The sequence below is a fragment of the Cydia pomonella genome, chromosome 24, assembly GCF_033807575.1.
Source record: "Cydia pomonella isolate Wapato2018A chromosome 24, ilCydPomo1, whole genome shotgun sequence".
Lineage (NCBI taxonomy): Eukaryota > Metazoa > Arthropoda > Insecta > Lepidoptera > Tortricidae > Cydia > Cydia pomonella.
In genome coordinates, this window is record NC_084726.1 from 3,362,680 (window position 1) to 3,390,214 (window position 27,535).

The following is a 27,535-nucleotide window of genomic DNA, read 5'->3' on the forward strand; positions in this document are numbered from 1 at the left end:
TGACTCATCACGGGTGTTTTCTATGTATATAAGTATGTATTTATCTGTATACGTATGTATATCGTCGCCTAATATCCATAGTTTTGCTTAGTTTGGGGCTAGGTCGATCTGTATAGGATTGTCCCCAAATATTTATTATTTATTTATATAAGTCAGAATCAGCCTCCTTGTGGTATAAAGTATTTCGCTTACCATGTGAACTGTTCCTTAGATACGGGTTCCCGTATGTGGCCGCGTACCGCAAGTCCACGCCTTTCGCGTAGATCGGTGGCGCTGCAAACAGAACCATACATGTGACAACGGAAATGTGTTAGGTTTTTACAGTTTTGGACTCACATTAAGGAGCAATACTAATGTGTTACTCAGATCTTTGAAATAACAGTTTTGGGGTCATACAAAAGAGGTTTTCCTTAAGTGTTATTGTGTTTTAGTAATAAATTCTGTATTGGGACCGTGCGAAGTGCATGGTGGGGGTAAGTAAAGCGATCCCAGCGCATAAGGTGGTAAAAATTTGAACTAACTGCGGATAGCATCTTTAACATTTCGCACAATTATATGGCTCGAAATGAAATTTTTGATTTACGATTACTCCTGAAATATTCATTTAAATTGAATGGTGTAATCTGAGACCATTGTAATCTGTATGAAATGCTTAATATAACTAACTTATTTATTTTGATAATTGTTAATAATGTATCCATGTAAATAGCTTTGCAAATGCCACATATTACGTGATCTTTTTCTAGAAGTTAAGAATTCTTAACTTCTAGAAAAAGATCACGTAATATGTGGCATTGAAATATAACGATGTTGTCGGAAAAAATCACGCTGGCTAGGAGCTTTAATCGAAAACGCTGCCTAATCCGTTTGAGCTATAACAACACAATGTATGGTGGGGTTGTTTCTCATTCATAGGTCTACAAAAAAGTCCACGATGTTAAATGTCTATCTTTTAAGGATAACTTACTATATCCATTAATGGATATAGTAAGTTATCCTTAAAAGATAGACATCCATTAATGGATATAGTAAGTTATCCTTAAAAGATAGACATTTAACATCGTGGACTTTTTTGTAGACCTATGAATGAGAAACAACCCCACCATACATTGTGTTGTTATAGCTCAAACGGATTAGGCAGCGTTTTCGATTAAAGCTCCTAGCCAGCGTGATTTTTTCCGACAACATCGTTATATTTCAAACAATTTACACAAAACCTTAACAAGTTATATACTTAAGCCTTCCTGAAGAATCACTCTATTGATAGATGAAAGTCGTATGAAAATCCGTTCAGTAGTTTTTAGTTTTGGAGTAGTTTTATAAGATGTAGTGAATTGACGTTTTCCCCTAGACTTGCGGACACTAGGTTGCGTGACAGTCGTGCACGCTCCCAATATGCTAGTATGAGAATTTTTGCTCTAATGATATTTGGATAGGCTTACAAATTAACACTATCAGAGCAATCCTCGGCTTTCAATTACACTCATGTTGTTATTGTTATGCTTTTATGATTAAGAAACACTTAAATTCTACTTTAATAGTTCCTTTAGTTACTTTTCTAAACAATTTTCACTAATCTTATACCTTTAAACGAGCAATTCTTGTATATATATATATATATATATATATTTCTGTGATCTCGGAAACGGCTCTAACGATTTCGCTGAAATTTGGTATATGGGGGTTTTTGGGGGTATACAATCTATCTAGATTAGTCTTATGTTTGGGAAAACGCGTGTTTTCGAGTTTTCATGCGTTTTTCTTACGACGCAGAATATGGTCGCTAATTTCGTGTTACCGGCCACGGTTACAGACGGACGTCTGGTCCAGCGGGTTATAACGCGGACTGCTAAACGAGTGTTACGGGTTCGAATCTCGCCCGGTGACTAATTTTATTTTTTATATGTTCAAGTTTATTTTTTAATTTTTATAGTTATAACCGAGCAAAGCTCGGTCGCCCAGGTACTGATATCATAAATGCGAAAGTAACTCTGTGTGTTACTTTTTCTCGCTTATACTGCTAAACCGATTCAGATGAAATTTGGTATGAAGATAATTGGAGACCCGAGACAGGACATAGGGTAGTATTTATCAATCATTATAATCAGAGCCCGGAATTCTCGTAGTGATATTTTGTGTTGTGCTCTATAATATATCGATTAAATATGTATATCGGAACTATCGGAAGTCAATAAACGAGAAGTCCCTAAGACAGCTCAAAAGTGTTACGAGAATTTCGGGCTCTGATTATATTCATTCCGAGCAGTCAAATTCTTTGGCAGAAGCTAGTCCAATATATCGAGTATAGTAAGAAGCTTTCACCACATGCCAAAGCTAATAAGCTTGTACGAAAAAGTAAAAAAAAAGTTATAAAACAAAAGTTTGCGGTCCAGTACAACCCAACGCGTTTTGCATTCAAGTCGACTTTAAAAGGCTTAAGCATGTGAGTTTACCGCTTTGCTTGTTTAAGTTAAATCGTTAAGCAGATAAACTTTACGCCGGTCAGCACGGTGTACGAAAATAGGACATGTTTTTTGAATAAAAGTTTTCGATTGAAATTGGCATATTTGTTTAAAAACGTGGAAGCCTGAAACTACGTGTTTTTAAAGTTTAATTGAACGCTTAAAAATAAAGTTAAGCTTGAATAATGTTTTTGCGATTGAAGCGTTTTTGTCGGTATTTTTACTGCTTATTTATTAATTTATTAAACATTATTTGTTTTTAAAATAATTAGGTATGATGCCTTGACGCTTTGACGGTGTTAATTTTTTATTTATTTTTGGTTTGATGTCACTATTTATTTATTTATTTAAACTTTATTGCACACATAAAGAAAAATGGACAAATGGCGAACTAAATGCCAAAAGGCATTCTCTACCAGTCAACTATTGGGTCAATCAGAGACATTTGTGTATGTTGGTGCAGGAAAAATTAATAACAAATAATAAGAAAAAAATTAAACGTGAAGTCAAATAATATTAAAAATATATAAATAGTTAAATACTACTACTTATATAAGGTATAAAAGATAGACTAATACATATAATTATGTGCATATACATGATGGTGAAACTTATTAAAGTTCTTCTGACAGAAGATGCTTGCAAAGTAGGCACTGTTGAATAGTACCGTACTTTATAATCTTCTACTGAAAGTTGTTTAATAAAAATCACATACTGTGGATATTATATGGTCAGAGACTAATGGTTGATCCATCTAAGCGTCAAGCTAATTTGACTGTCAATACTTACGGTATGTAATGTCCAGTCACGTCTGAAAATATCGATACGAAAAAAGTGCCAAAAATATTTATACACTACCTTAATATATGAGCAATAAAGTCGTGTATACATATTTTTGGCACTTTTTTCGTATCGATATTTTCAGACGTGACCGTCCAAAGTAAAGTAAGCCCTAAAAGGCTCAGCATTTCAAGTCCGTGACTGTACAAATAAGTTATAAGCTGACAATAGGACAAAACCAAATGACTCTCAGGACAGCCTTTAAAATAACAAAATGTACGGAGCTCCACCCAAGCTCTTAAGATCCGAAGTAATTTGGCACATTATCAATTTCGCCTAAACTAATTTGTTAAACAAAATTCTTCCCTTAATCAAAACAGGAACCTCACTTACTGTCGCCACCAACTGGCAGGCCCAAATTATTGATTGCGTCAGTCTCGTCTTGAGTTTTCGTTCGTTGCAGAGAATTATTCTGCGATCCATTGCCGGCCGACAACGGTAGAGTTGAAGCTGTGTCGATGCTGCGCGTCAATGAGCCTTGAAGTGACCTGTACAAGAAAGAATCTTTGGATATCTTGGTGAAGGGAACACAAAAACATTGCAGATATTTACTAGGGAACTTCTTGCTTGAATGTCGACCGTGCGGCACTTTAGCAAGTTTATTGTGGAGAGACACAATAAGTGGGTTTTCGGCACGTGGGAGTGAAAATAGTGAAGTGAATGAGGCTGGACCTAACACTTAAGGGTGGGTTTTTGGGATAATGGTCTGTGGAAATGTCTTTACACGGGAAAGTTAAAAGTAGTTCTGGTTTCGTAGAAAACTTTGGATTTACTGTGGAATATAGTTATATCGTTGTTAAATTTTATTTTTTGTGTCATAAATATCAAATATCATCATAATGTATCTGAGTGTACTGATTATAGACAAAGAGAATTTGAAATAGAGGTGGATTGTCAAAGAATACTTTGTAGCCATAGTAAATTTACTGCCATCTTTCGACACATGACTAAAACTTTTAGAACGCCATTTGACTTTGATCCTTATCATTTCACTGATAAGTGATAACAATTTGTTAAATATCAAAAGTGGCGCCATCTAAAAGATCAAACGCCAAAGGCATGGCGGCATCGTTTCGAGCCGATCTCCGGTAAGGTGGCGCCACTTTTTGACGACCGGTCTGGCCTAGTGGGTAGTAACCCTGCCTATGAAGCCGATGGTCCCGGGTTCAAATCCTGGTAAGGGCATTTATTCGTGTGATGAGCATGGATATTTGTTCCTGAGTCATGGGTGTTTTCTATGTATTTAAGTATTTATACATACTTATATATATTATTATATATATCGTTGTCTAAGTACCCTCAACCTTATTGGGCTTACTGTGGGACTTAGTCAATTTGTGTAATAATGTCCTATAATATCTATTTACTTTTTGATATTTAACCAATTTAACACTTACGGGGGCTAATCGTTTGTGGGGTATTTTTATTTTATTTCTGTATTCATATATAATAATATAGTATTAACATTTTTGTATTTAGTCAGCTTTATTTTAGTCTACTGTTTCTGTACAATATTATGTTGTAAATAATTATCGTAAGATTATTTGTATTGTATTATATTGTAATATCTTCCTCAAGACTAAATAGGACATGTAATACTGTTTAAAATAATATTAGCTCGAATCACGATGCGTATATATTTCAAAATACCTACATATCAAAATATTTTACTCAAAATGAACTTGATAAGAAAGTAAATCCCTAAATCTTATATATTTTTTAGTTATTTTTCGTTACCTGCGTAACATTTTTTATTAATAGGTAGGTAAACGAAGTCGGTTACCTAGCAACTACCAGGGCACTATAATATTTTGTCATTTACTTGCTTAATCTAAAAAACAAAAGTAACTCGAAGTCTCGAAAATTTTCGTTTCGGAGTGAATATTATTTGAATATTGCAGTATTTTCATATAAGGAAGGAGTTACTGAGGCATCACCAAAAAGAAAAGTGTTATTGATAGGTACTTCATTACCTGTTCAACTTGTGGACCATGATTATATTATACTATTGTTGCATGGTTTTACGAAACTTGCTTCTATGGTGATACTCTCAGCATTTCCAATTCCCATTCCCATGTACGAATCTAATTCCACACTAACCTGTTAGCCGGTTCCGGCGACTGTACCCTCAAATTGTTCGGCGGTGCGTACCCCTGCGGATAGTCATACACGTACCCACCCGGGTTCTGCAAACAAAGGCATCGTGTCAGCTGCGCACGTCAACAAGCTTGCGGTCAAACTTTGGGGGGCGACTGTAACTATACTTATGATTTTGGAAAATGTACTTTATGTTACTGAAGTCAAAGTTGAATTTTGTAAAAAGAGTGAAAGCGGTTGGGACGTTTTGAAAAGTTGATTATTTGGTTTGAATCAGGAGAGAAGGCATTTGGAAAAGGTACTTTATAATGCTGAAGTCAAAATCGAAATTTGTAAAACAAGTAAAGGTAAATAAGATGTTTTGAATTGTTTGTTTGGTTTGATTCTGTAGTTGGTATAAAGGGTTGTTTAGAGTGTTTAGCAATTGGTAAGTTCTAATTTGCTACAGATGTATATTGGTCGGATGTAGGGGTAAGGTCATGATCTCATGAGCATAGTTGTATACATATTAGAGTATTTGTGATTCTAGCTTTGCTGTGCTATGAGGTTTTAGAGTTTAGCATTAAAAAAATGTTATAACCCAGTATCAATTGCGTATGGACAGTCAGAATCAACTTAAATAACTAGATCTTTTATTTAGCCACTACAGCAATGAAAAATGTTTTTAAAGAGTTACTTACAGAGCTTTTCAACGCTAGTCTACATACATACGCACGTCCTGTAATGATCTTCAATGAAAAAAAAAAAGAAATTATCTAAAAGGTTTAGTCAATATTTTTCGTCCATATAGATAATCTTTTTAACTTCAGGCGCAGATAAAAATATAAAAGCTTGTATAAATGCCTAGAAAATAATGATGAAGTCTGACTTAATATCTCATGAACAAAATAAAATGTAGCCCTAAAAATTCTGTAATTCTGAAACCGAAATTAGCAATCCCGGTGGAGCGGTTTTTGGATTTCAAAATCTGTTATGTTTTTGATATTAATATGATAGAATCGCTATCAGGGTCAAATACATTTTAGAAAAAGGTCACTTCCGTGGACAAAGTTGATGACTCTGCTACATATCCCGTTTTTCTTATTTGAGCCTCAAGTACTGAAAAAAAGTAACCCGTCTGTAAAGGTGCCGCGTAAAAATTACCTTTAGGTTTATTTACTTTACGATGTCTACACTTTTGAAAACGAATTTACTAAAAAAATTGTATGACCCACGCATATCATCCTTCAACGTTTGGACATCCTTCAACAAGGCATTTTTCTAAAATGTGAATACATCGATATATTTCCTTCCCTCTTTAATAGCTTCCAATTTGCAAAACAAACATACCTTATAATAATTTTCGTTGTAAGCAGGATCAGAATAATCGTTGCTGTATCTGAACTGCATCAGAGGATCGTCCAGTCGTATGCTCGGTAGAGTCACAGGCCCGGCCAATGGCAGGCCTGACTGTAGTTTAGAGTCGGATCTGTCTGAACTGGTGTAATCCTGCAAAATATTAAATGTATTACAAAATAATAGCAGACCACAAGCTGTGCTGGCTCAGCAGCGGAGTCCGCGGCACGGGCTAAGCACGCGAAGTACGCCGCGCTGGAATCCTCGTACGACTTTGTGCCGGTGGCGATCGAGACGGCAGAGCCTTGGGGGTCAGAGGCTCGCGCTTTTATTAAAGAATTAGGGCGCCGTTTGCGCGAGAGGGGCTGCGATCCTCGCTCTGGGTCGTATCTGGTTCAGCAGGTTTCCATTGCAGTTCAGCGGGGAAACGCAGCGGGAATAATGGGGACCTTTGAGCCGGGTACGATTCAGGGTGGATTATTTTAGATTAATTTCTTTATTTGTATCTTTTTGTTTTTAAAAAAAAAAAAAAAAAATGTGATATTATTTTAATCTTTTGGACCTCACGCACTCTTAGTCGTTTATTACTAGCTATGTTATGATTAATTTCGAGGATTATCAACAGGAGCAAGACAATCAGTTCCAACAATAATCGACTAAAATTACTTGAGTGCCCCTTTAAAAATAATTTTAATTGAAACAGAAAAAATCTACTTATCGCGACTGCAAGCAAAATATTCAATGAGAACAGTTTAACTAAAGTGATTTAACTGGAAAATCAAAGTGCCTCTATTAATTTTGACAGGAGATCTACATCAGTCTTGGACACAGATATAAAGAAACTTTGTACCTCTATATGCTATAACTTTTTTTTATTTATAAAACCAACAAGTATACAATTTTAAGTGAATAATGAATGCCTAAAAAAAGAAACAAATAACATTAAATAATTAATGTTTAAGTCTAAGTGAATAATGACTGTCTAAAAGAAAGAAAGAAACATAACATTGAATTCCTACTAAATATTCTGTATTTGTATTCAAAGAAGACTTTAAAAGTCTATACTCACCAACTCATAACTACCGTCCCCATGAGGCAACTGCAACTTCAAATCGCTAATATTCGAGCTCCTATCGCTCTCCTTGTTATACATATCGCAAGTGGTAACAGTGACATCTGGCTTCTCGCTCATCTGCTGACTCTTCTGTCTTCTTCTCCTATTGCAGATGACCAGGAGAATGATGAAGGCGGAGAAAACGATGATGCCTGATGTGACTCCGATGAGAATGATAAAGAGAGGTAAAGTTTCTGGAACAATGAGAAAGAATAAGATTTTGTAATAGGGATGATGACACATGTTAAATTTTATAACATAATCGAGTAAAATAGATAGAAAATGAGCAATTTATCGCAATAATATGGTTATTAAAATAATATATGGAAATGATAATGAAAATGAAAATTAAAGGTTTTTTATTTCCAAAAGGGAATAAAGTAAGGGTTACCATTCGATTCCTTACATTTTATCCAAAAAAAATATTTTATAGCAAATATATACATAAACGCAATATTTCACCGACAAAATCGCAATTTTAATGGTTTTCATACTTCAAGATGACCTCCCGGTGATCGTGACGTCACGTTTGCTTATCGTTTTGTTGGGAGCGTTTCGCGAGTGAAGTACGACTTTGACTATAATTTCCATTTTACTTACATCAATGATAATTTCTGACTTTTGTATTGCTTTAATGCAATGTGTCCCATATAGACATTTGATTCTAAAAACGAACCTGAACGATTGATACTATTAATAAAAAAAAATCATCTAGCCTATAAAAAGTTAAGATAGAAAATACATATTTAGTTTTGCATAAGGTTAATTCTATTTAAATTTAAGAGGCTCTTTCTTGTCGGTGCATATACTTCCAGTGTATTCTTCTCATTGCCAGTTCCATCACCTTCTGGGTCGTCTGTATGTATAGGTATAAGTTTTTTGATTCGATCCATGAAACTTTTCCTTGTCCTTTTCTTTCCACAATGCCTTTCAATCCTACCATCTATTGTTTTTTTTTTCTTGACGTATTAAGTGTCCGATCATAATTTAATTTTCTTCTCCTAGCATGGTGGTCTACTTCTCTATTTAGTACATTAATTATCTTAACCATACTTTTAAATTGTAAAACAATTCCTAATCCATCATTAACAATTAACATTAACTTACTTATAGGTTTAAGAGTGATTCCAGCATTAGCATTCCCAATATCATTAGTGACACTGCAGTTGTAAAGTCCGTAATGTTTCGATTGACTCGCTCTGATCACTAAGCTTGCTTTCACTATTCCATCACCCAGGTCTTGTTCGAAGGGCGCATACTCCTAAAATAAAAATAAAATAAGTTTCATAAACATTTTTAAATGGGTTTATAAAATGTACATTTGGAACTATTTTTTTTTTTTAGGTTTAAGTACCTAATGTAAGATCTTTTAAACTATTAAGTCCAACAATCAAAATAGAATGCGTTGATATTTTGGACAGAAAGGGAACTTGAGGAAAAATAGTGAAGCAGTAATCAAGTGTCTTACCGGGTTTTCAATAGGCTTGATTTCTCGACCTTCAAAGTACCATATGATGTCGAAAGATTTAGGAACACTAAGGAAGACACACTCTATCGTCACCATCTCCCCTTCTGCACCAAATTGTGTCCTGTTGGAGAGAATTTTTGGCGGTCCTAGAAAAAATAAAGAAATTAGTAAATAGATTTTTTTGAGACGTTTTGCGAATTATTATGAATTGTTCTTTCAAAACTGAGAATACAAATTCTGAAATGTAATAAGCAAAGAGGAATAGCGCGGTGTACTGAATCTAAAGTAACCAAGCACTGAAATGATGATCACGACGACTCTTTGTCTAGGGTGAAACGATAAAGAAGAAGAGAGAAAATCAAAACCAGAAACATGAAGGGCAGTTAAATTTCTTAGTAACTTTACCGCTTGAAGACCAGACAAAATATTTGGTGGTTAACGAATACGAACCTTTAATAAAAACCGTAGCTTCGCTCCTGATTTCGTTATATCCTTCCACCTTGGCAATGCAGACATATCTGCCTGCGGATTGCTCGTCTACTCTCTTTATCTTTAGGGTCGGTTCGGACCCCTTAGGCTGCTGAAATGTGTGTCAAGTTCACATAAATATGTCTAATTTGTTTATAATACCAAAATCGACATTGGAAAACTGACAAAAACTGCTATCTTTATTTGATTTCTAGGTACTTATAAACCATTTTTAATCTTCATTAATTGCATTTCTTTAGCCTCTTATGTGTACTCGTATAACAAGATTGTTGAAAAATATTAATTTTGTTATTCTGCTTTTAAAATGGATACTCAATTCTTTCTTAGCATTCTTGAATAGATATGCAGGTCATAGTACGTATTATTATTATTATTACATGCTATAATAGCAGCTATTTAATCGTTAATTATTTGTTATTATTCATTGCCAGGAGTAATTGACAAATGAAACAGTTGTCAGACAACGTCTACGGAGGTTTACGATTAGTAGCTTGGAAGATTAGTAGGTAAGTATACAACTTCTCCTTTTTTGTTTTGGGTGGCAAATACAATTCTATGTTTATCTTATAACAAATAAATTGTCATCAATTGATTAAAAGCATGGTAGTCACTTACCGCGATCCGACCAGGCTCGTGAAGCACCCATTTTATCTCGGGTTTTGGCTGGCCATCCACATCGCAGTGCAGGCTGACGGTCGAACCTTCGTCTGCTTCGACGTCACGGGGCCTTGTACGGAAGACTGGTGGATCTAAAATAAGTTGTATGTGAAAAAAAATCTTTTTTATTCATGTTTTATCGACGCGTGTACATTTTTTTTAAACAGTTCTCTTACTACCTATAGATTTTAATACGTAAAAATTTTGTAGGATTTTTTTTATCACATCGTTGCAGTTTTGGTCTCCTTTTTTTCAACTGTTTCAAAACGAATTTTGATCAGTATTTTTATTGACTTTTCAATATTATCGAATAGTGTATCCAATAGTATCGAATCTACATACTAGTACACCATGTAATTTATCTTTACCACACAAATCAAAATGAAGATCAATTTCATCAAAATCATTATCATTTCCATCATTATCAACAACATTTTGCCTATCATCATCATCATATAATTAAGAGGACTCTTGTCGGCGGAGCGATTTCCATATATGTCGGTCCTCTACCTTCTCCTCGACAGCCTGTTACGATATTAAATTGAGATTTTTTTTTAATTTGATCCTTCTATGCTCTCCTTGGTCTTCCCTTCTCCTTGTTTGCTTCAACTCTCTGCTTCTAGGACATTTTTAATAAATTCGTATCGTAACAGGTGTCCAAGAGTATTTTGTTCCCTATGAATAAACTTACATGTGACACCTAAAGTAACAGTCTCTTCACTTTTTCCCACGGAGTTGCTCACTTCACACTTCACCACTGCATTGTGGTATTTCCTTGTTACATTGAAGATTATCTAAGGACAAAAACACAATCGATTATTTTAGTAGTATATACAAACAATCTTCTTACATACATTTAATGAATATTATTTGAAGGAAAATTGGCGATCAATATTACGTTTTGAATTGAAAGCCAATATTTTTTTCCTAACTTGATTTTTTCTCTTCTCATTCCTAAATTAACTAATTTTAGTTATTTTATTTTAGTATTCATCAATATTGCCTTCTTAATACAATTTGAATAGCATTTTATTCTCGTAATACTATTATTATATTATGTAATGTAAGAATACGCCTAAAAACAGGTTATACAGGTGACCTAATACTACGGTGACCAATGATTTTAACTGCTGCATTTTGATTATAATTTTCACAAAAGTAAAGGAGGATATTTTAAAGCTTAGCTAAATGACTGCGGTAAAGAAGCTGGAGATAAGGACTACAATCTCCATAAGCAGAACTGTTGCAAAAGTATCAAGCTATCAGCTATAAATAATAGTTCCAAATCTCTTCTGGGAGTAGCGCTAGAATAGCTAAGAATCTAGGCGTTATTGGCGGAGTGAAGTGCGCTGAATTTGTGTTGAATTTTTTTGTCAAATATTCTAGGTATTGTAGGCCCACCTATTTAAGGTTTTTTAACGGACACGTTTTGGTACATGGATATTGTATTCCTTACATCTGTGACTGAGACTGAGAAATACATTTTTTATAATATTTTGTGAAACACGTTTAAGTACTAAAATAATACAAAAAATCTTAGCCAACATAATTTTCGGCCACCCTGTATGACCACAGCCGTTGGAAAACATTTGTATCACGATCATATAACCGACAATAATGAAATTGAATCATTTGTACCTCATCCTGGAACTCATAATTAAATGACAGTTATAAACGATAGTTACAGTTAAAAACGTCAAGGAATTCTTTTATTAAATATCATCTCGAATTCGCCATATTCACAACGGGAATTTCAAGCCAAAACTACATTTTCCCAGAAGTACGGGTTAAAACAACAGTTTTAATTTAACCCACTGGAGTAAAGTTAGCAATTCCACGTCGGGTCACAGAGAACTGATATAACAGAGTAACAGCTTCAATATAAACATGCTTAGAATTACTACTGTCCAACAACCCTTCTAAGTATTTGTTGTTTTCCTCTTTAGTATTAAGGCTAAGACTTTGTTGACTTGATGAGATGTGTTGTGAGCAACATTATCTTCATCTCCAGAAATGAAATACTTAAACTAGAGATTCTCGGGTCAGAGGTACACCTCTGACACCCTACAGGGTTAGAGCCGGTGTAGCTTTATTTGACGTTCATAAGCGCGTTGTAATATGCCAACTAGAATAATAAACTATCTTTATCTTTGACCTAGGTCCAAACTAAGCTACGATTTAAGAATGACTTATACTATAATAGTTCGGGTCCGGGCCAAGACGTCCGGCACTTCATATTTCATAGAAATTATCACGACCGTGATCACAGATCATCTGTTTGAACGAAGTGTCGTAGCCACGGCTCAGCCCCTGAGCGTTCCGGAGTAATCCTTAAATTATAAGTGTAGACCAGGGTCATTCATCTTCCTCGCGTTGTCCCGGCATTTTGCCACACCTCTTGGGGGGAGCCTGGGGTCCGCTTGGCAACTAATCCCGAGATTTGGCATATGCACTAGTTTAATGAAAGCGATTGCCATCTGACCTCACAACCCAGAGGGTAAACTAGGCCTTATTGGAATTAGTCCGGTTTACTCATGATGTTTTTCTTCACCGAAAAGAGACTGGTAAATATTAAATGATATTTCGTACATAAGTTCCGAAAAACTCATTGTTACGAGCCGGGGTTTTAACCCGCGACCTCCGGATTGCAAGTTGCACGCTCGTACCGCTAGGCCACCAGCGCTTCAAAGTGTAGACCAGGGTAACCGCCGTAGAACCTCACAAACTGCCTGTTTAGCGGTAGGACTACCTAAACTGTAGTGAAATTTCTCATCACGCGTATATAAATCTGTTACTCTGACATTCTAGCCCTCTGTGTAAAGCTCCATACTGCAGCCGTTCATGCATAAACTATAAATGCGCCGCTGAAAAATGAACGCACTCGTAGCTCATAAAGAACGGTAATCGGATAATCTAGTGGATATTTCGCGCGGTTGACTTTTAATTGGTTATTTTTATGTAGCAAAGTTTAAAACACACTTATGTGTAGGCCAAATGGGTGTTTAGTTGCTGGTATAATAATGGATTTTGCTTTTAAAGGAAGAAAAAAGAACGCCAAAAAAAAGGCAGGTTAAAAGAACTGTTAAATTATGTTAATGTAAAAAAATACTGTTTCGCTTTTATTAAAACTCAAGCTAACAAAATAATTAAATGCATATATGGCATTTGAAACTATACAGGAATATTTCGCAATATCACCAGCATCAGGAACAGGAAAAGGAAGGAAGGAAGAATAGAAGAAAAGATGGAAGCAAGGATAGAAAGGCGGAAGGGAGGAAGAATCGAAGGAAGAAGGTGTGACAAAACGTAAGATAATAACGATTCTACAACATCAGGACTAATGTTGAAGACCGGTAGTAACATCTTGGCCCTCGAGTTGGCCTCCACTTTGCATCTCTGTTGGACAGGGACAGTGAGAGAGGGATAAGAAAGACTGAAACAAACAAATTGATTAACATACGACTCACCATTTCCTCAGTATAATCTCCAACAACAGGGCTGTTGTTGATATACCACCGGTACACCTGGGCCCTTGGATTAGCGTCTACTTCACATCTCAGTCGCGCCTCTGAGCCTTCAGGGAAACGTCCATCTACTGCGCCTGAGCTGATTGAAAGCTTTACTTTTGGGGCGTATCTGACCTGTTGAAAAAAAGACGTTGTGATTATGGGCCAAAAGGTTCAAAATTCTTCCAAAATTCCTAGTTCAAAAAATTCTCATTAAGCTAACGATTAGACTATTATTTTGTTAAATACAAGAGGTAGTTATGTGCCCAGCAGTGGGATGTTATAAGAAGATAGAATTATAATCATAAAAATATTATATTACACGTCATATTAAGTAAAATTTAACAGTTTTCGAGATCTGTTAAAGCTAGTAAATTATTTTCGTGGTTTGTGGTAAGCTACAAAACAGCGAAAACAAAAAGACCTAATCTTCTCTGGTTGTTTCTGCTCGTTTGAGTGCATCATAATTTAGCAGAGACTCCGGCAATATCTTCTACGGTTGGTTATCCTTTTCAAAAGTTTGCTGAGCCTTGAGTTAAACCAATAAAATTTTAAGTTAGTAAACAACCATCACTCATATTGCCGTGATCAGTAATAAGTCTAAGTTGTCGCAGGTTACCTCAATATAAACAGTGGCCATCCTAGCGGCTCGGTCGGCGGTGTTCTGCGCCTGGCAGGTGATTGTCTGCTTGTGGTGCTCCTTGTTGGGGGTCAACCGCAATATGGACCTGTGACAGTTATTGCGTAATGATTTAGTGATGTGAATTTACTAGTTCATTAACCAAGGACTACCGACGACATCGTTTATAATTTCTATCGCTCTTGCGTAATCAAGGGATAGATTCCTTTTTTTAGAGAGGGGAGAGTTTTTCGATTGTTCGATGTTAGCGGTACGTGCTAGCCAAAAAACTAGCGAGTTTGCGAATGTGAGAAGATTATCGGAAGGAAAAAGATGCATTTACCTGGTTTTAAACTTTTGGCCATCAGGTAGCAGTTCCTCTGACGTTTTTACGTTCTTCTTGATTACTTGTTGGTTGCCATCCACCCATGTGATCTGAATAAAAAATAATAATATTTAAGATAATTTTGAAATTATATATTTCAATGTTATCTTGTATTTTCTCTATTTAAGTGAAATGTTAAATTTATTTTGAGAAAATAAATTTCTTTAACCACATATGCTGTTTTCTACAAAAATGGAGCCAATGACAGTATTTTAAAGCGCCAAGGTATAGTTTAATTTTCTAACCATCTTTAACTTTTTAATATTTTCGTTTCATTTATTCTATGCCTATTGAGTAGTTGTAGATCGTGTGGAAGAAACTTGCTCCTACTCATTGAAATTACTAGCAGAGAGCCTGTAACCTCAAGGAGTTCACACCAATAACTAGTTCGGGGCATATCAGAGTTAAAGAAGTGTGATGTGGTGATTAGGACAAACTGCTTGCTATGATGTTGGTATAATCACCACATCACATGACGACCCTGCCAGGATTTGTACAACCTAAGCATATAAGATAAGATAATCATTTATTTAAGATAAGTGGTCCAGGCGTTAGACAAGCTCCAAGTAAGTTTTCTTTCAAGCGGATGTTACGTAAGTATTTGCTAAAACAAGAGTTCGAATAATTTGCTGTAATGTTTTTATTTATTTATGTAGATATAAGTATAGTTTGCCGTTTTAAATTCAATCAATATATTTCTCTCTCTGCACCAACTGTAGGCATCTCTGTTTGGCCCTATGGTTCACTGGTAGAGAATGCCATTTGGCATTAAGTCATTTGTACAATTATTATATATATTTTTTGCAATTAAGTTTAAATAAATAAGTGAATTCTTACCTCAGCCGCAGGCTTGCCGCCAACCGACACGCATTCAACATCTACTGGTTGCTCCTCAGTAGCGTCTATAAAAGCACCTTGCACGATCCTAGGCGGATTCGGTGCTACCAACACTGTTAGTTTAGCGTAGCGGGAACGTATGGCGGGTTCACCTGTACAAAGAGTGTAGAGTAAGCATTCATTGTGGACTCAAAGGACACAATCAAATTGTGTATTAATCGTAATTAATTGACTGAATTTGTAAATTTTATCTTTCTTGACATTTTATTTATTTGCATGTTCTTTTTTCTTTTCTTTTTTCCTAATATCTACTTTTCCAGTGTGTAAGCGAATTGGTGTAGTAATGTAAGCTTGCACTGTGTTTAATAATTAAATATAAATTAAGGGACAAATTTTATCCAAACCTAACGACAAAAAAAAAGAGATCAGAATAAAAATCGATCCAGTTATATTATATCAGGTGCCGTAAAGATAAGATAACTAAACAAAAGAAGAACATACCATTCAGTCCCGAGCTCACTTGGCACTGGTAGTCCCCGTCGTCTTCTAGAGTCACGTTCTGTATCTTCAAGGAGAAATCTCCTGCAACAACAAAAACACATTCTTAGTATTTCTTCTTTAAGTAACGATCACTGGCTTTCCTGTTGCTGCATTTCTAAGGAAAGCTGAAAACCAAACCAGATGGAGAAAACTGGTGCATGAAGCCACGAGAAACTTTCGGTGATACGACCTTAAGAATTTAAGATGACGACCAAGGAGTCTTCTTCCACATTTCCTTACCGAAAGTCTCTTTCACAAGTCGGTATGGCATTTATTGACATGAAAAATACTTACTTACATTTTTAAAAACAATACCCGTCGGCATCTGGATAAATATTAGTTAGTTATATTATTAGTGAGTTGTATTTTATAATCAAGTAAATAAGTAGTAGTTGTTGTCTATAAATAAATAAATTGATTGATTGATTGAAATCAGCTACTACAATGTAACAGAGATATATGAGTTGAAATATAATTAAAAACAGATCTCCACTATTTTTGTTACATCTTGTATAACAACATTTGTATCAGGTGTCGGCACCAGTTGAGATCTCACACAAAAAGCAATTACTTATACCGCGCTACTGCAGTGCATCAGGTATGTTTGCAGAGGCTCGAACCGATGACTTTCAGGCCATAATGCGTAAGCGTACTGTCTCACTGATGCGGATGCACGGTAGCTCCAACAGTCTGCTACGTGTGCAGGCCGAGAGGTTAGACTGCCTGTTCCTGGACCACTGGATGCTGCTGCACGTGCAGCGGTAAGTAGTGTTTTTGGAATGTGACAGTTTTCTTTATGTTGTACAATTTTTGTCTTTTTATTTTTATGTCTCTCCAGCGGTACCTTGGGCGTCCAGACAAAAAGACCTTAGCGAACTCGGCGGCCGTCGACTGTACAGAAACGGTTTTGGACAGACAAGCATGGCGGTCTTTGGTGTCGGAGGCCAAGATCCACTTCGGGTCGCTGCGCCACAGCAGTAAGTAAGTTATTTTTATATGAATGCGTATTTTACTAACATTAGCATATTAAGATTAATTTGATTATTGATTAATGTAATAAATGATGGAATTGAATTGAATTATACCGGGATTATGAAATTGGTGTTATTTTTGCGTACCGATAGCAAGATTGACCGAAAAGGTCTTGTATATCAACGAAATTCACTTCATTTTCCAAATTGATTTACGATAGATATGAGATTACGTTTCAAAACTATTCCCACCTAATCTTCCTCAAACCTTAAATCATCACAGATTCTATTTCGGCTCTCATAACGAGTACTTTTACTGTTTTTACTACTCCTACGCTTGCTAGTAAAATGGTACGTGTACCAAATATAAATCTGCCTAAACAATTTAACCCATGTTTACGTATTTACGCATAGTTAGTTTTTTTTTTTTTTTATTAAAAACTGATCGGCGATTGGCTCTAGTCACACCTGATGGAAAGTGAAGACAGGGCCTAAGATGGAGCTCACCGATTCAGTAGTAGCCTATTCACTCTTGCTTTAAAGAGACCGAGGTCATATTTATCAGGGAATACAGAGGGCGGGAGCGCATTCCATTCTTTAGCCGTTAGTTTCCAATAATCACTTTTTTTTCGTATCGTATCTCCTCAAATACAAAAGGTCATTTTTAAATGCTAAACAGGTGATGTAAATCAATTCATACCGTGCCAATTTTTTCAGCTGAATTCCTTCCAAAATCATTCGTCATTCACCACGGACAACGCGAAAACGTAATTTTTCGACACCTATCTTTGATTTTTAACCGACTAGATCAAAGGAAAGTATAGTTAACGTACTTATATGAGGATGACTAAGACTATCAGGATCAGGGCCGAAGCATCCGACACTTCGTTTTCATGCGATCACCCATAACCCGGCACAGAAAACGAACTGTCGGATGCCTTGACCCGGACCCAGACCGTTCTAGCGTCAGTCATCTAATCGTGTTTAAACTTTGAAGTATTCTTTAAGTTATTAAGTAGTTATTTGAAATGTTACAGAATTTTAACATGTATTTTTCTTGGACCCAGCGTTTTCCCTAGCGTCAGGTTCCGCTTTCCTACTTAGTCTTCTCCGCTTTGCTCGGTCTTTAGCGTCCTCAGGAGTTAAATTGAGATTGTTCTCTTCCGTGTCCGCTATCACGATGTCCAGCCAGCGCTTCTTAGGCCTAATTCCTTTAAATATGTATGAAAAAACTGTACAGTGAGTAGAGATAAGACAACATAAATATCCTAAAAGTTACGACTGCATCATACATTTCGCGAGAGATTACGCCAACAAGGCGCCACGCATAAAAAACGGTTTATTTTCATACATTGCACATCTCAAAAATCTTATACACATATTAACCTCAGTTCACTGACCCCGACTTGGCACTCGTTCATCAAATCATCATGAATAACTGTAGCAACTACTAATGAAAAGCTATCCAATTATATACCTAATTGTAATTTTACAAGGTGCATAATAGCATGAGTTTTCAAGGGTAGTTATTACGTATTACATTGTATGTGTGGTCAAGGTTGGGAAATGTTTTATCTGGCTAAACAATTGCGGAAGTTTTCAAACAGAAATAGACAGTATAAAAGTAAGAGTCTTATTATTAGGTAGATATTGTTATTTAAAAAGGTGTCGCATGAATTTTATTTCCATTTCGTTACCATTTCTCATAGACTGTATAGTTTGTGTGGCGGTAACGGAATGGAAATTACAAAAAATGTATGGAAATTTTGCAACACTATTTTTCACCATTTTTTTTTTTATATTATAAACATATTTATTGACAATAACAATATACATAATGGATATATACAGATGATTACTATAACTAGCTTATATCTAAAATAGGCCCTTGAGGCATTGTACCAAGGATGCTGGCGGCATTTCCTTGTTGTATCGCAATACTGATACGTTGTGCGAGGAAGCCGCCAGCTCTTCGGTCACCAGTTACGTCAACCAGACGTTTCTCGATTTCTCCAAAAAACTTGTGCGCGCTGGGACCCCATGGACCGAGAGTTTCAACGCCAAATGGTACAAAATGGTACTCTCTACCGAGGCTCTTATATTTATTCCAATTAGGATAGATAGAGCTCGTGATCCTGAGTTGAAATATCATTAAAAAATCCGTTATTAAAAAAAAAACAACTTGAAGTGTACGACTTTGAATAAATTTGTATTATCCATGACAATTGCTCAGTTTAAACACTACACAGACTTTACCGTATGAATGGAAAGAGCTTCTGAGCTATTTCCAAGTTCTGATATGCTTTGTAGTCAGCAATTGAGACAGGCAGACTGCCTAGAACACGTAGAAGTTCGATAATCGTATCTACATAGTAGTCTAGAATTTAATATCTCAATTATAGAGTTCCCTGTTCGATACAATAGTAAAAGAAGAAATTTATTCAATGTATACTTACCCTCGAGCAAAACATAAAAACGCTATTAAAATATGAAATCTTTTACTAAAGAGATTTTAAGTTTCTACAATAAAATAACAAAATTCAGAAATTCAGATCAGTTTAGTTTATCCTATGACTATTAGCTATTCAAATACAATTTTATTTCTAAATTAAAAATAGGCTATAAATAAACTTAAAACTAATGATAAAAAGTAAATTTAAAATAAGAGTATTTATTTATCCTGTATGTTTAAGACATGCATAATTAGACATTCTCAAACTAGACTTCGTATGGGACATATTAGCATAAAGTTTTCAATTAATGGACTATGCATATAGTGCGTCTGCTAATAAAAATAAAAACAGAGCAATTTACCTAAATATCTCTAATGCGTGAAGATTCTGCGTGTGCCAAATAGATTCACATAAACAAAATCGCGTAGGTACGGTATGCTTAAAGTACGTGCCTACACATTTTAGAGCATTTTAGTTAAAAATTAATCGAATTTGAGATAAATATAAAGATAGTTTATCATTCAAGTAGGCATATTACAATGTGCTTCATCATCACAGGCCTTTGCGTCTAATGCAGACGATTTAAGCATTGCTGTTTAGACAACGGGTTTGGTGACTGTGGAGGATGATGCATGAGCGGCACGACCTCCCACATTTTTGGCAGAGAAAGCTCATGCCACCTGAGGTTCCAGTCCCGATTTGCTTTCTGCGACACCTTCTGCTATCTAACGTAGTAAACCAGGCTTGGTCGCATAGCTTTCTCCCCTCCACAACACGCTTACGCCATCCATCACGGTCTTCAGCTAAAGTTTCCCAGGCATGGTGGTCGATTTCAAATGCTGACATGTCTCGCTTAACACAGTCTTTAAAGCGCAGCATCGGTCTTCCAACGTTCCTTTTAGCATACGCAACTGCACCAAGCAAGACACGTCGAGGTATTCTAGAGGATTCCATCCGGTGCACATGCCCCAGCCACCGCAAGCGTATCTGTTTGAGAAGAGCGGCAAGACTGAGCAGCTGCGCTTTTTCAAGAACCCTTTGATTTGTCAATTTGTCCTGCCAAGTTATGCCTAAAATGTTGCGTAGACAGCGCATGTGAAAAGTGTTGAGCCGTCGCTCCTGTTTTGCAGACGTCGTCCATGTGCTTATGAACGTCAAATAAAGCTACACCGGCTCTAACCCCACACCTCTGATCCGAGAAGATATCAGATTCAGTGTTCAAAGCAATCTTATAATTAACAAGCATTAAAGAAAAAAAAACGCAAGAGTATCGTTAGCGAGCGAAAAAATACAAATTGACATGTTTCCAGCTTTCCACAATCTTCGTGAGGGACTACAAAGTTGAGGTTTTTCAAAATACGAGTGTATAGGTTTTGAAAGGTTCGGCGAAGCGCATGGGAAACCTTTGGAGCTTCAAGCGTTCAAAGGCTACAGTAATCACTTGCCATCAGGTGAGCCGTATGCTTGTTTACCACTGACATGGTATACAAAATAAGAATCTTATCTAAAAAAAATGTCCTAAAACAACTCACAATAATATCGCGTTGTTGTAATAAAAGACCAAACAGACAGAAACATCGCCTATAGGCATGAAACTTTCAGCATCACTTTAAATTTAGAACTTATTCACAATTTTTTATATGTATGACATTCAATTCATTTATCATTCGTTTCATTCACCTCTCCCTCTGATCTCTCTTCATCTCCCTCTAAATTCACGGTCGCAACATATATTATTATGTCAATGCCTGCCATTTCGTTATTGTGTAAAATTGGCAATGAACACAATGTTGTCATGTGACCTACAGTACTAAATAGTTTTAGTTTTAACTCGGCTAATTTGAAATAAATTATTTCATGTGTAGTGCGGTCAAGGAAACTGAAATATGGGACACTTTGAATTTGCTGAAAACTGTTAGTTTACGTATAAGAATCGTTTCTAAGTATCTAGTACAAACAAACAATACCAATAGTGGTTTCACTTTTGTCTGTTTGGACCATCATTTTAAGGGTTACACACTAAACAGGAAAACCCCAGGGTAACTTAGTTTATTTATATCATCATCAATCATCAGTTGTTGTTATGTAATTATGAGATATGCAACAGAGAGGTGTTTGTATTATAAATAAGTACCTATTTTTGTAAATAGTAAGATAATTTTAAGTCCCACTGTCTTACATAGCCGACATTCGACAGCTCATACCTCATGCTAGGGTTGTCAAATCTCATCATACACCAAGTCTACTTAATTATAAGATTAATTTCAAGGGACTGGAATCGGGGCTCACCTTACTGGGAATCTCTATAATAGTCAAACCGCAAATAGTAAAGGATTTTCTTCGAGAATCTAGTGCACCTTGCTAGAGTAAAAGGAATTTGAAGCTAAAATACAGTCAAACGTAATTAATAAATATATTAAAACGTAATGGCCCCAAATTAGACCCTTATGGTACACCGGAGAGTGCGATAAAACAGTCAAGCCGAGTGCCTACTATTACCACAATTGATGGCCTGCATGTAAGGTAAGATTAGCATCAGTTAAACAGCAGCAGTACCTAAATTATGCAATTTATTAACTAAGATCTTGTGATTAACCTTATCAAAAGCTTTCTAAAAGTCAGTATAAACTTGATGATCACTATGTACAGCTTCTGTTCCATTTTCGTACTACTTTTGGTGAAATTCAAGTTTCCTGTTAAATATTGTATATATACAAAAACTATATACCTTCTTCGTCGCTCCCGATCATCAAGTACCGATCGTATCCGCTGAGATTCCTGTTGGTGCCGAGGCCGAAGTCGTTCTGCGTCCATTGCAGCGCTCCAACTTTGTTTTCTACTCGGCAGGGAAGTATCACTTCTGAGCCCACTATCGCTTCCTGGGGACAAAAAACATGGAGTCAATTTGCTAATAAGCTCTGAGCATTAATTAGTGATTTTCTCGAACGGTATTGAGAGAACTAGACATACAGGCCAATTCGAACGTGTACGTACGTAAAGGATGACTCACGCTACAACGGCCCGGGCTGAGGCAACCGACACTTTTTTTAGTGACCACGTGATGCTTCCTATATAAGACGAAGTGACGGATGCCTCGGCCCAGACCCGGGCCGTTCTAACGTCTCATCCTTAGTTAGGATGGCTTTAAAACGTCAAGAAGTGATTACGTAGCCTATCTTACGGACGCGAGACAATATCTCCCTGCAACATAATAATACAGTCACGGACTTTAATTGTTGCGCCACTTAGAGTTTACTTTACATTGGAGATGTCATAGCGTTAGTATTGGCAACCAAATTAGCTTGAACCGTAGATGGATCAGTACAGTTCGAGAAATTAGCCCTAGGAATCACAGGATTATTGTCGGTACCAGCTATGACAGTAATACGGTTTCCGAAGTACAAACGCCCATCTCTATAGACATTCACTTAACTGTACGTATAAAAATGATAAGTCATTATAGGTAGAAAGGGGCCTTGACCCCCGCTCCGGGTTTTTCCTGACGCAAAGGCTATCCATTGCAATCCACTGCGGCAACGCAGCGAGCGTGATGGGCACCTTTGCATCGGGGGGGGGGGGGGGGTAGTCAGTAGGTAGAGAGTTATTTTATACATATTTAGTTAATATTTATATTTAAGTTATGATACGAAAAATATAGACTTATTGTTGAAGCATCCTAACCTAGTTTGCCTATAATTATAATAAATTCCTCAGCCTAGTTTATATCACCGAATACCTAGTAAGTTTCTCATCTAATTACCTAACCATTCAGTCCCTTTCAATCTAACTTCCAAGGCTCCAAAGTTTCAAGGATCTCCTTATGACCTAATTATTTAGTACTTAAAACCAGAGACTACTAAAAAGGAAAGACTAATCACTATTAAAACGTCGGATTTTTCATCATTATGGTTGAACTGAAGCTCATGTTAAGAGGGAGCTAACCGTAGTGAAATAATTTTAGTATAAAATAGCTAGTAATAATTAAGACAAATAATATTGCTTTGCTTATTTTGCGCGTTTTGCTTTTCGCGAATAAGCAAAATAATATTTAAAGCAAGAAATATTACTTTGCTAATCCGCGAGAGAATAACGTGTTAGTCAATCAGTGCTAACCCGTTATACTTACTTGCGTATTTTTACATGCAATTCATGTTACCACCCTCCCACCGCAAAAATAAATACGCAAATAAACATAACAACCCCGTAGAGAGGCGAAACACGTGTCGAGTTTTTGTACTCTTAGTGGTGGGTTGTTATGTTTATTTGCGTATTTATTTTTGCGGTGGGAGGGTGGTAACATGAATTGCATGTAAAAATACGCAAGTAAGTATAACGGGTTAGCACTGATTGACTAACACGTTATTCTCTCGCGGATTAGCAAAGTAATATTTTCTTGCTTTAATTAGCATGGATTTCCGCAAACTAACGCCTGATTATATTAATAAAAATAATACTTTTTAATATTACTTTGCTTATCTATATATAAATCTATATTAATAAAGATCTCCACGTATAGTAAACTAGCGCCTGATTTTATTCATTATTTAAAATAGTAATATATTACTAGCTATTTTATACCAAAATTATATTGCTTGGCCATAGCCAAGGGTTCTGAAGAACACAATTTTAAACAGAAGTATAATTTTAGAGTAATTGAGACAAAAGGTAACAATTTCGCGCGGCACGCTATATCTTTTGTCCTGTTCTGATTTCCTGGTTTCAAATGTCATTCATTTGATATTTAATACTTTTTTTAAGATCAGGTCGGGCACGGTCGCATTTAAGTGCGAAAGTTACGAGCAAGACCTTCTGGCGCCAGCAGTCTCACAAAAGAGGACCGTAGAGAGAAGAAGAGAAGAGTAGTAGAAGTGAAGGAGAAAAAGTTAAAAAGCGGACCCTGCGACCCTGAAAAATCACGTTATCTCTTTCTAACAAATGACTTATCAGACACGCATTCTTTTTTTTCTCATTGGACTGTGCCTTAGTGATTGCTCGAACCAGTCAGGAGCTAAGCGCGAGTAAACAATTCAGTAAAATACCACCGCTTTTATTAAATTGGTGTTCCTGAACTAAGCCAGACGTATGTCACTCTGCGCCGCGCGGTCTGCACCAGATCTGGTGTCGCATAGATATATGTCTAAAGCAAATAAACACTACACCGCAGATAGTTGCAAAAAAAAATTAAAAATGTTGACAACACATAAGTATATATATTATGTCCAATCGGCAACATTTAGGCACGTTCAGTATACCTAAATAGGTATTTTGTTATGCAGTGAGTCTTCTGTACCTAGAACTATTGTTTATTCTGTGACTAAGCTATCTTGTAATAAATGAATAAGCAAACGTCTGCAAATGATACCAGAATTCTTAGAAAAAAGGGAAATCGAAATAGCTCACATACAACTACTACTAGTGGTTGACCTAGAACAGTCTATTATTTCCGTATCCCTGCCCAAACTTACCTCTATTAAGGTTTCCACTAACACCATTTACCCCAACATGTTCAAAACTCACACACACCATGAGGCCAATTGTGTTATAACGATTTGAAATTCTTTTTATCATTTTGATACCACCTTAACTTATCAGTATTACGATATAACGAGGAGATGCCACCAGCACCCTTGGTCTCCTTCTCCTTCCTCCTTGAGGGTTCAAGAGCCTATTTTAGATTTAAGCTAGTTATAGTAATCCTCTGTATATATCCATTTCTCAAACTTGCTATGAAATGATGACATGACTTACGTCAAATTAGGTCCGGAAATACTACATATCAGGTGCGATGAGTGAAGATGATATGTAAAGGAATTTCATACTGCCTTACACACCTAGGACTGTAAAGCAACCTTCTTTTGTTTTTTAACGTCAAATTGTGACACAACGTCTTGGCATCCAACCATCAACTATCTTCAGTTAGCTTGGTAAGGTGATTTGTTGTGCATATTCGTTGCTAAGCAACGGCGGTGGCGCATCGCGAAGGCGCGCGGACTTACGCGCGTAAGGTTGTACACCGCTGGTAGAGTGGCGGGCCGAGTAGGTCGCCACAAAACAAATTGACTACAATTTTTTGTTTTAATTGCATGTTTGAGAAAAGCACTATACATATCTCGGCGAGAAACGGGGTTGCCGGTATATATCTACTTGGCCTGCAACCCTACGTTTCCCGACCTCTATAGTAATGTACTATTATGTATATTATTATTGTGAATAAAGTAAATATTTAGTCAAGGTCGTCAAAGTAAAATAACCATATCAAATTCTCAAAACAGAATCTGCTGTTTAACAGTTAGCGATTAGGCCTTAACATAATTTGCAACTAAAATTAAATGCTCCTACAATTTTTGATAAGCCTGTTGAAAGCCGTAGCTTCTTATAGCGAAATGGCGCATTACGATCGTACAAATACCTATGCTAATGCTCGAACAAATTATAAATTCAAATTAAAACTGTTTAAATGTGCGCGTTTCGAGTCATAAGCGGGAAACGGATACGATTAAATGATCATTTACTTTTCCGTTGACTACGTTATGTTGTAAAGGTTCTTCATTGTAGTTTAAGTTAGTATCTCTTTATTTTTGTATTTGTTTGTTTCTATTAATATTATTACTATTTTAGTTATTTTTTGTAATTCGACATTTAGAGACTTTATACATCTCTAAGTAATAATAATAATTCACTTACTTTTTCTTTAAATAATAATACTTTAAGTAGTTTGCATTAATATTTCCAATGAATTGTATTTTATACTTAATTGTTGATGTACTTGTTTTTGCTTGTATATAAATTCCATGTTGACGTGTGAAAGTGTTCTTGTGGCCTATTTGCTGAATAAATGTTGAAGTTGAAGTGAATTACCGCTTTCCATCAGGATGATTGTATACTCCTTATTTGCTACCGAAGTGTATAAAAATCAACTATAAAGAATGTATATTTTAACATTCTGATTAAGTTGAATAAAATATTAGTTATCTGGCTCACAACACGCAAAAACCGTGGCATTGGAAAATTCATTCAACTGTTTACCATATTTCCGTGCCGTATATTTCCAAGTTTAAGACGATTAATGTCACTTACGTCTTTTATCCGTGAAACAATTTATATAATTTAAAGTTAATGATACTTAAAATGAGTTCTATTATTTTTAATTTGCAAATAGTTAATGAAACCTCTTCACTTAATTATAATTTGAGCACCGACACGCTCAACTCATCGTCATCGTTTAAGCGAGATAATTGTTTTCTGAATAATACGTTTTAGATGAGTTTTTCTAATAACAAGAGTAAGCCGACTCCATAAACGGGATAATGATAAAGTAAAGCGTGAGAACAAGTTTAATGCCCGGTGTTTTAAATGATCAGTAAGTTATGTTCGTTAAAATGTAATTGTAACAGGAAATTTATCAACTTTGGGATGAGCAATGGGTTCCGTCCCCCTTTTAAAGAGTACCTACGTAAGGTGCAATGATTGCCCTGTTGAACTATAAGCTTATTTTTGTAGGAAAGTAAACACTGATTCCTTAAAATTAGTTAAAAAAAATGGTTTGCGGAGGGAACAGTTTAGATACTTTTTAGTTTTAAATTAGCTTTTGCCAGGGACTTTGTGTGGAATGATGATTTACGTGATAAAACTTATATTCATTTTTGCCTATTGCAAATAATATTTATATATATATATATATATATATATATTATATAATCTATCTAAGAAACTTTTTGAGATAGCTAACTCAGAGATAGCGTAGTCTCTTTTTTTTATTACC

At 35.9% G+C, this 27,535-nt stretch overlaps 1 protein-coding gene across 5 annotated transcripts in view; it reads right to left on the reverse strand.

Annotated features, from left to right (window-relative positions):
* LOC133531229 (irregular chiasm C-roughest protein-like) overlaps positions 1-27,535 on the reverse strand; it is a 129,207-nt gene that overhangs the window by 14,342 nt on the left and 87,330 nt on the right. For 3 of the 5 annotated variants that reach the window (XM_061869377.1, XM_061869380.1, XM_061869378.1), the window contains exons 3-19: positions 22,502-22,652; positions 16,311-16,391; positions 15,810-15,961; positions 14,931-15,022; positions 14,588-14,696; positions 13,930-14,103; positions 11,154-11,256; positions 10,421-10,554; positions 9,767-9,896; positions 9,317-9,462; positions 8,956-9,109; positions 7,804-8,042; positions 6,729-6,887; positions 6,080-6,127; positions 5,403-5,488; positions 3,636-3,790; positions 193-273 (exon numbers count right to left, since the gene is read on the reverse strand). In XM_061869377.1, the coding sequence (XP_061725361.1) occupies positions 193-273; positions 3,636-3,790; positions 5,403-5,488; positions 6,080-6,127; positions 6,729-6,887; positions 7,804-8,042; positions 8,956-9,109; positions 9,317-9,462; positions 9,767-9,896; positions 10,421-10,554; positions 11,154-11,256; positions 13,930-14,103; positions 14,588-14,696; positions 14,931-15,022; positions 15,810-15,961; positions 16,311-16,391; positions 22,502-22,652 (2,194 nt within the window). The remainder of the gene's footprint in view (positions 1-192; positions 274-3,635; positions 3,791-5,402; positions 5,489-6,079; positions 6,128-6,728; positions 6,888-7,803; positions 8,043-8,955; positions 9,110-9,316; positions 9,463-9,766; positions 9,897-10,420; positions 10,555-11,153; positions 11,257-13,929; positions 14,104-14,587; positions 14,697-14,930; positions 15,023-15,809; positions 15,962-16,310; positions 16,392-22,501; positions 22,653-27,535) is intronic. The other 2 variants (XM_061869379.1, XM_061869381.1) reach the window with 2 other exon arrangements.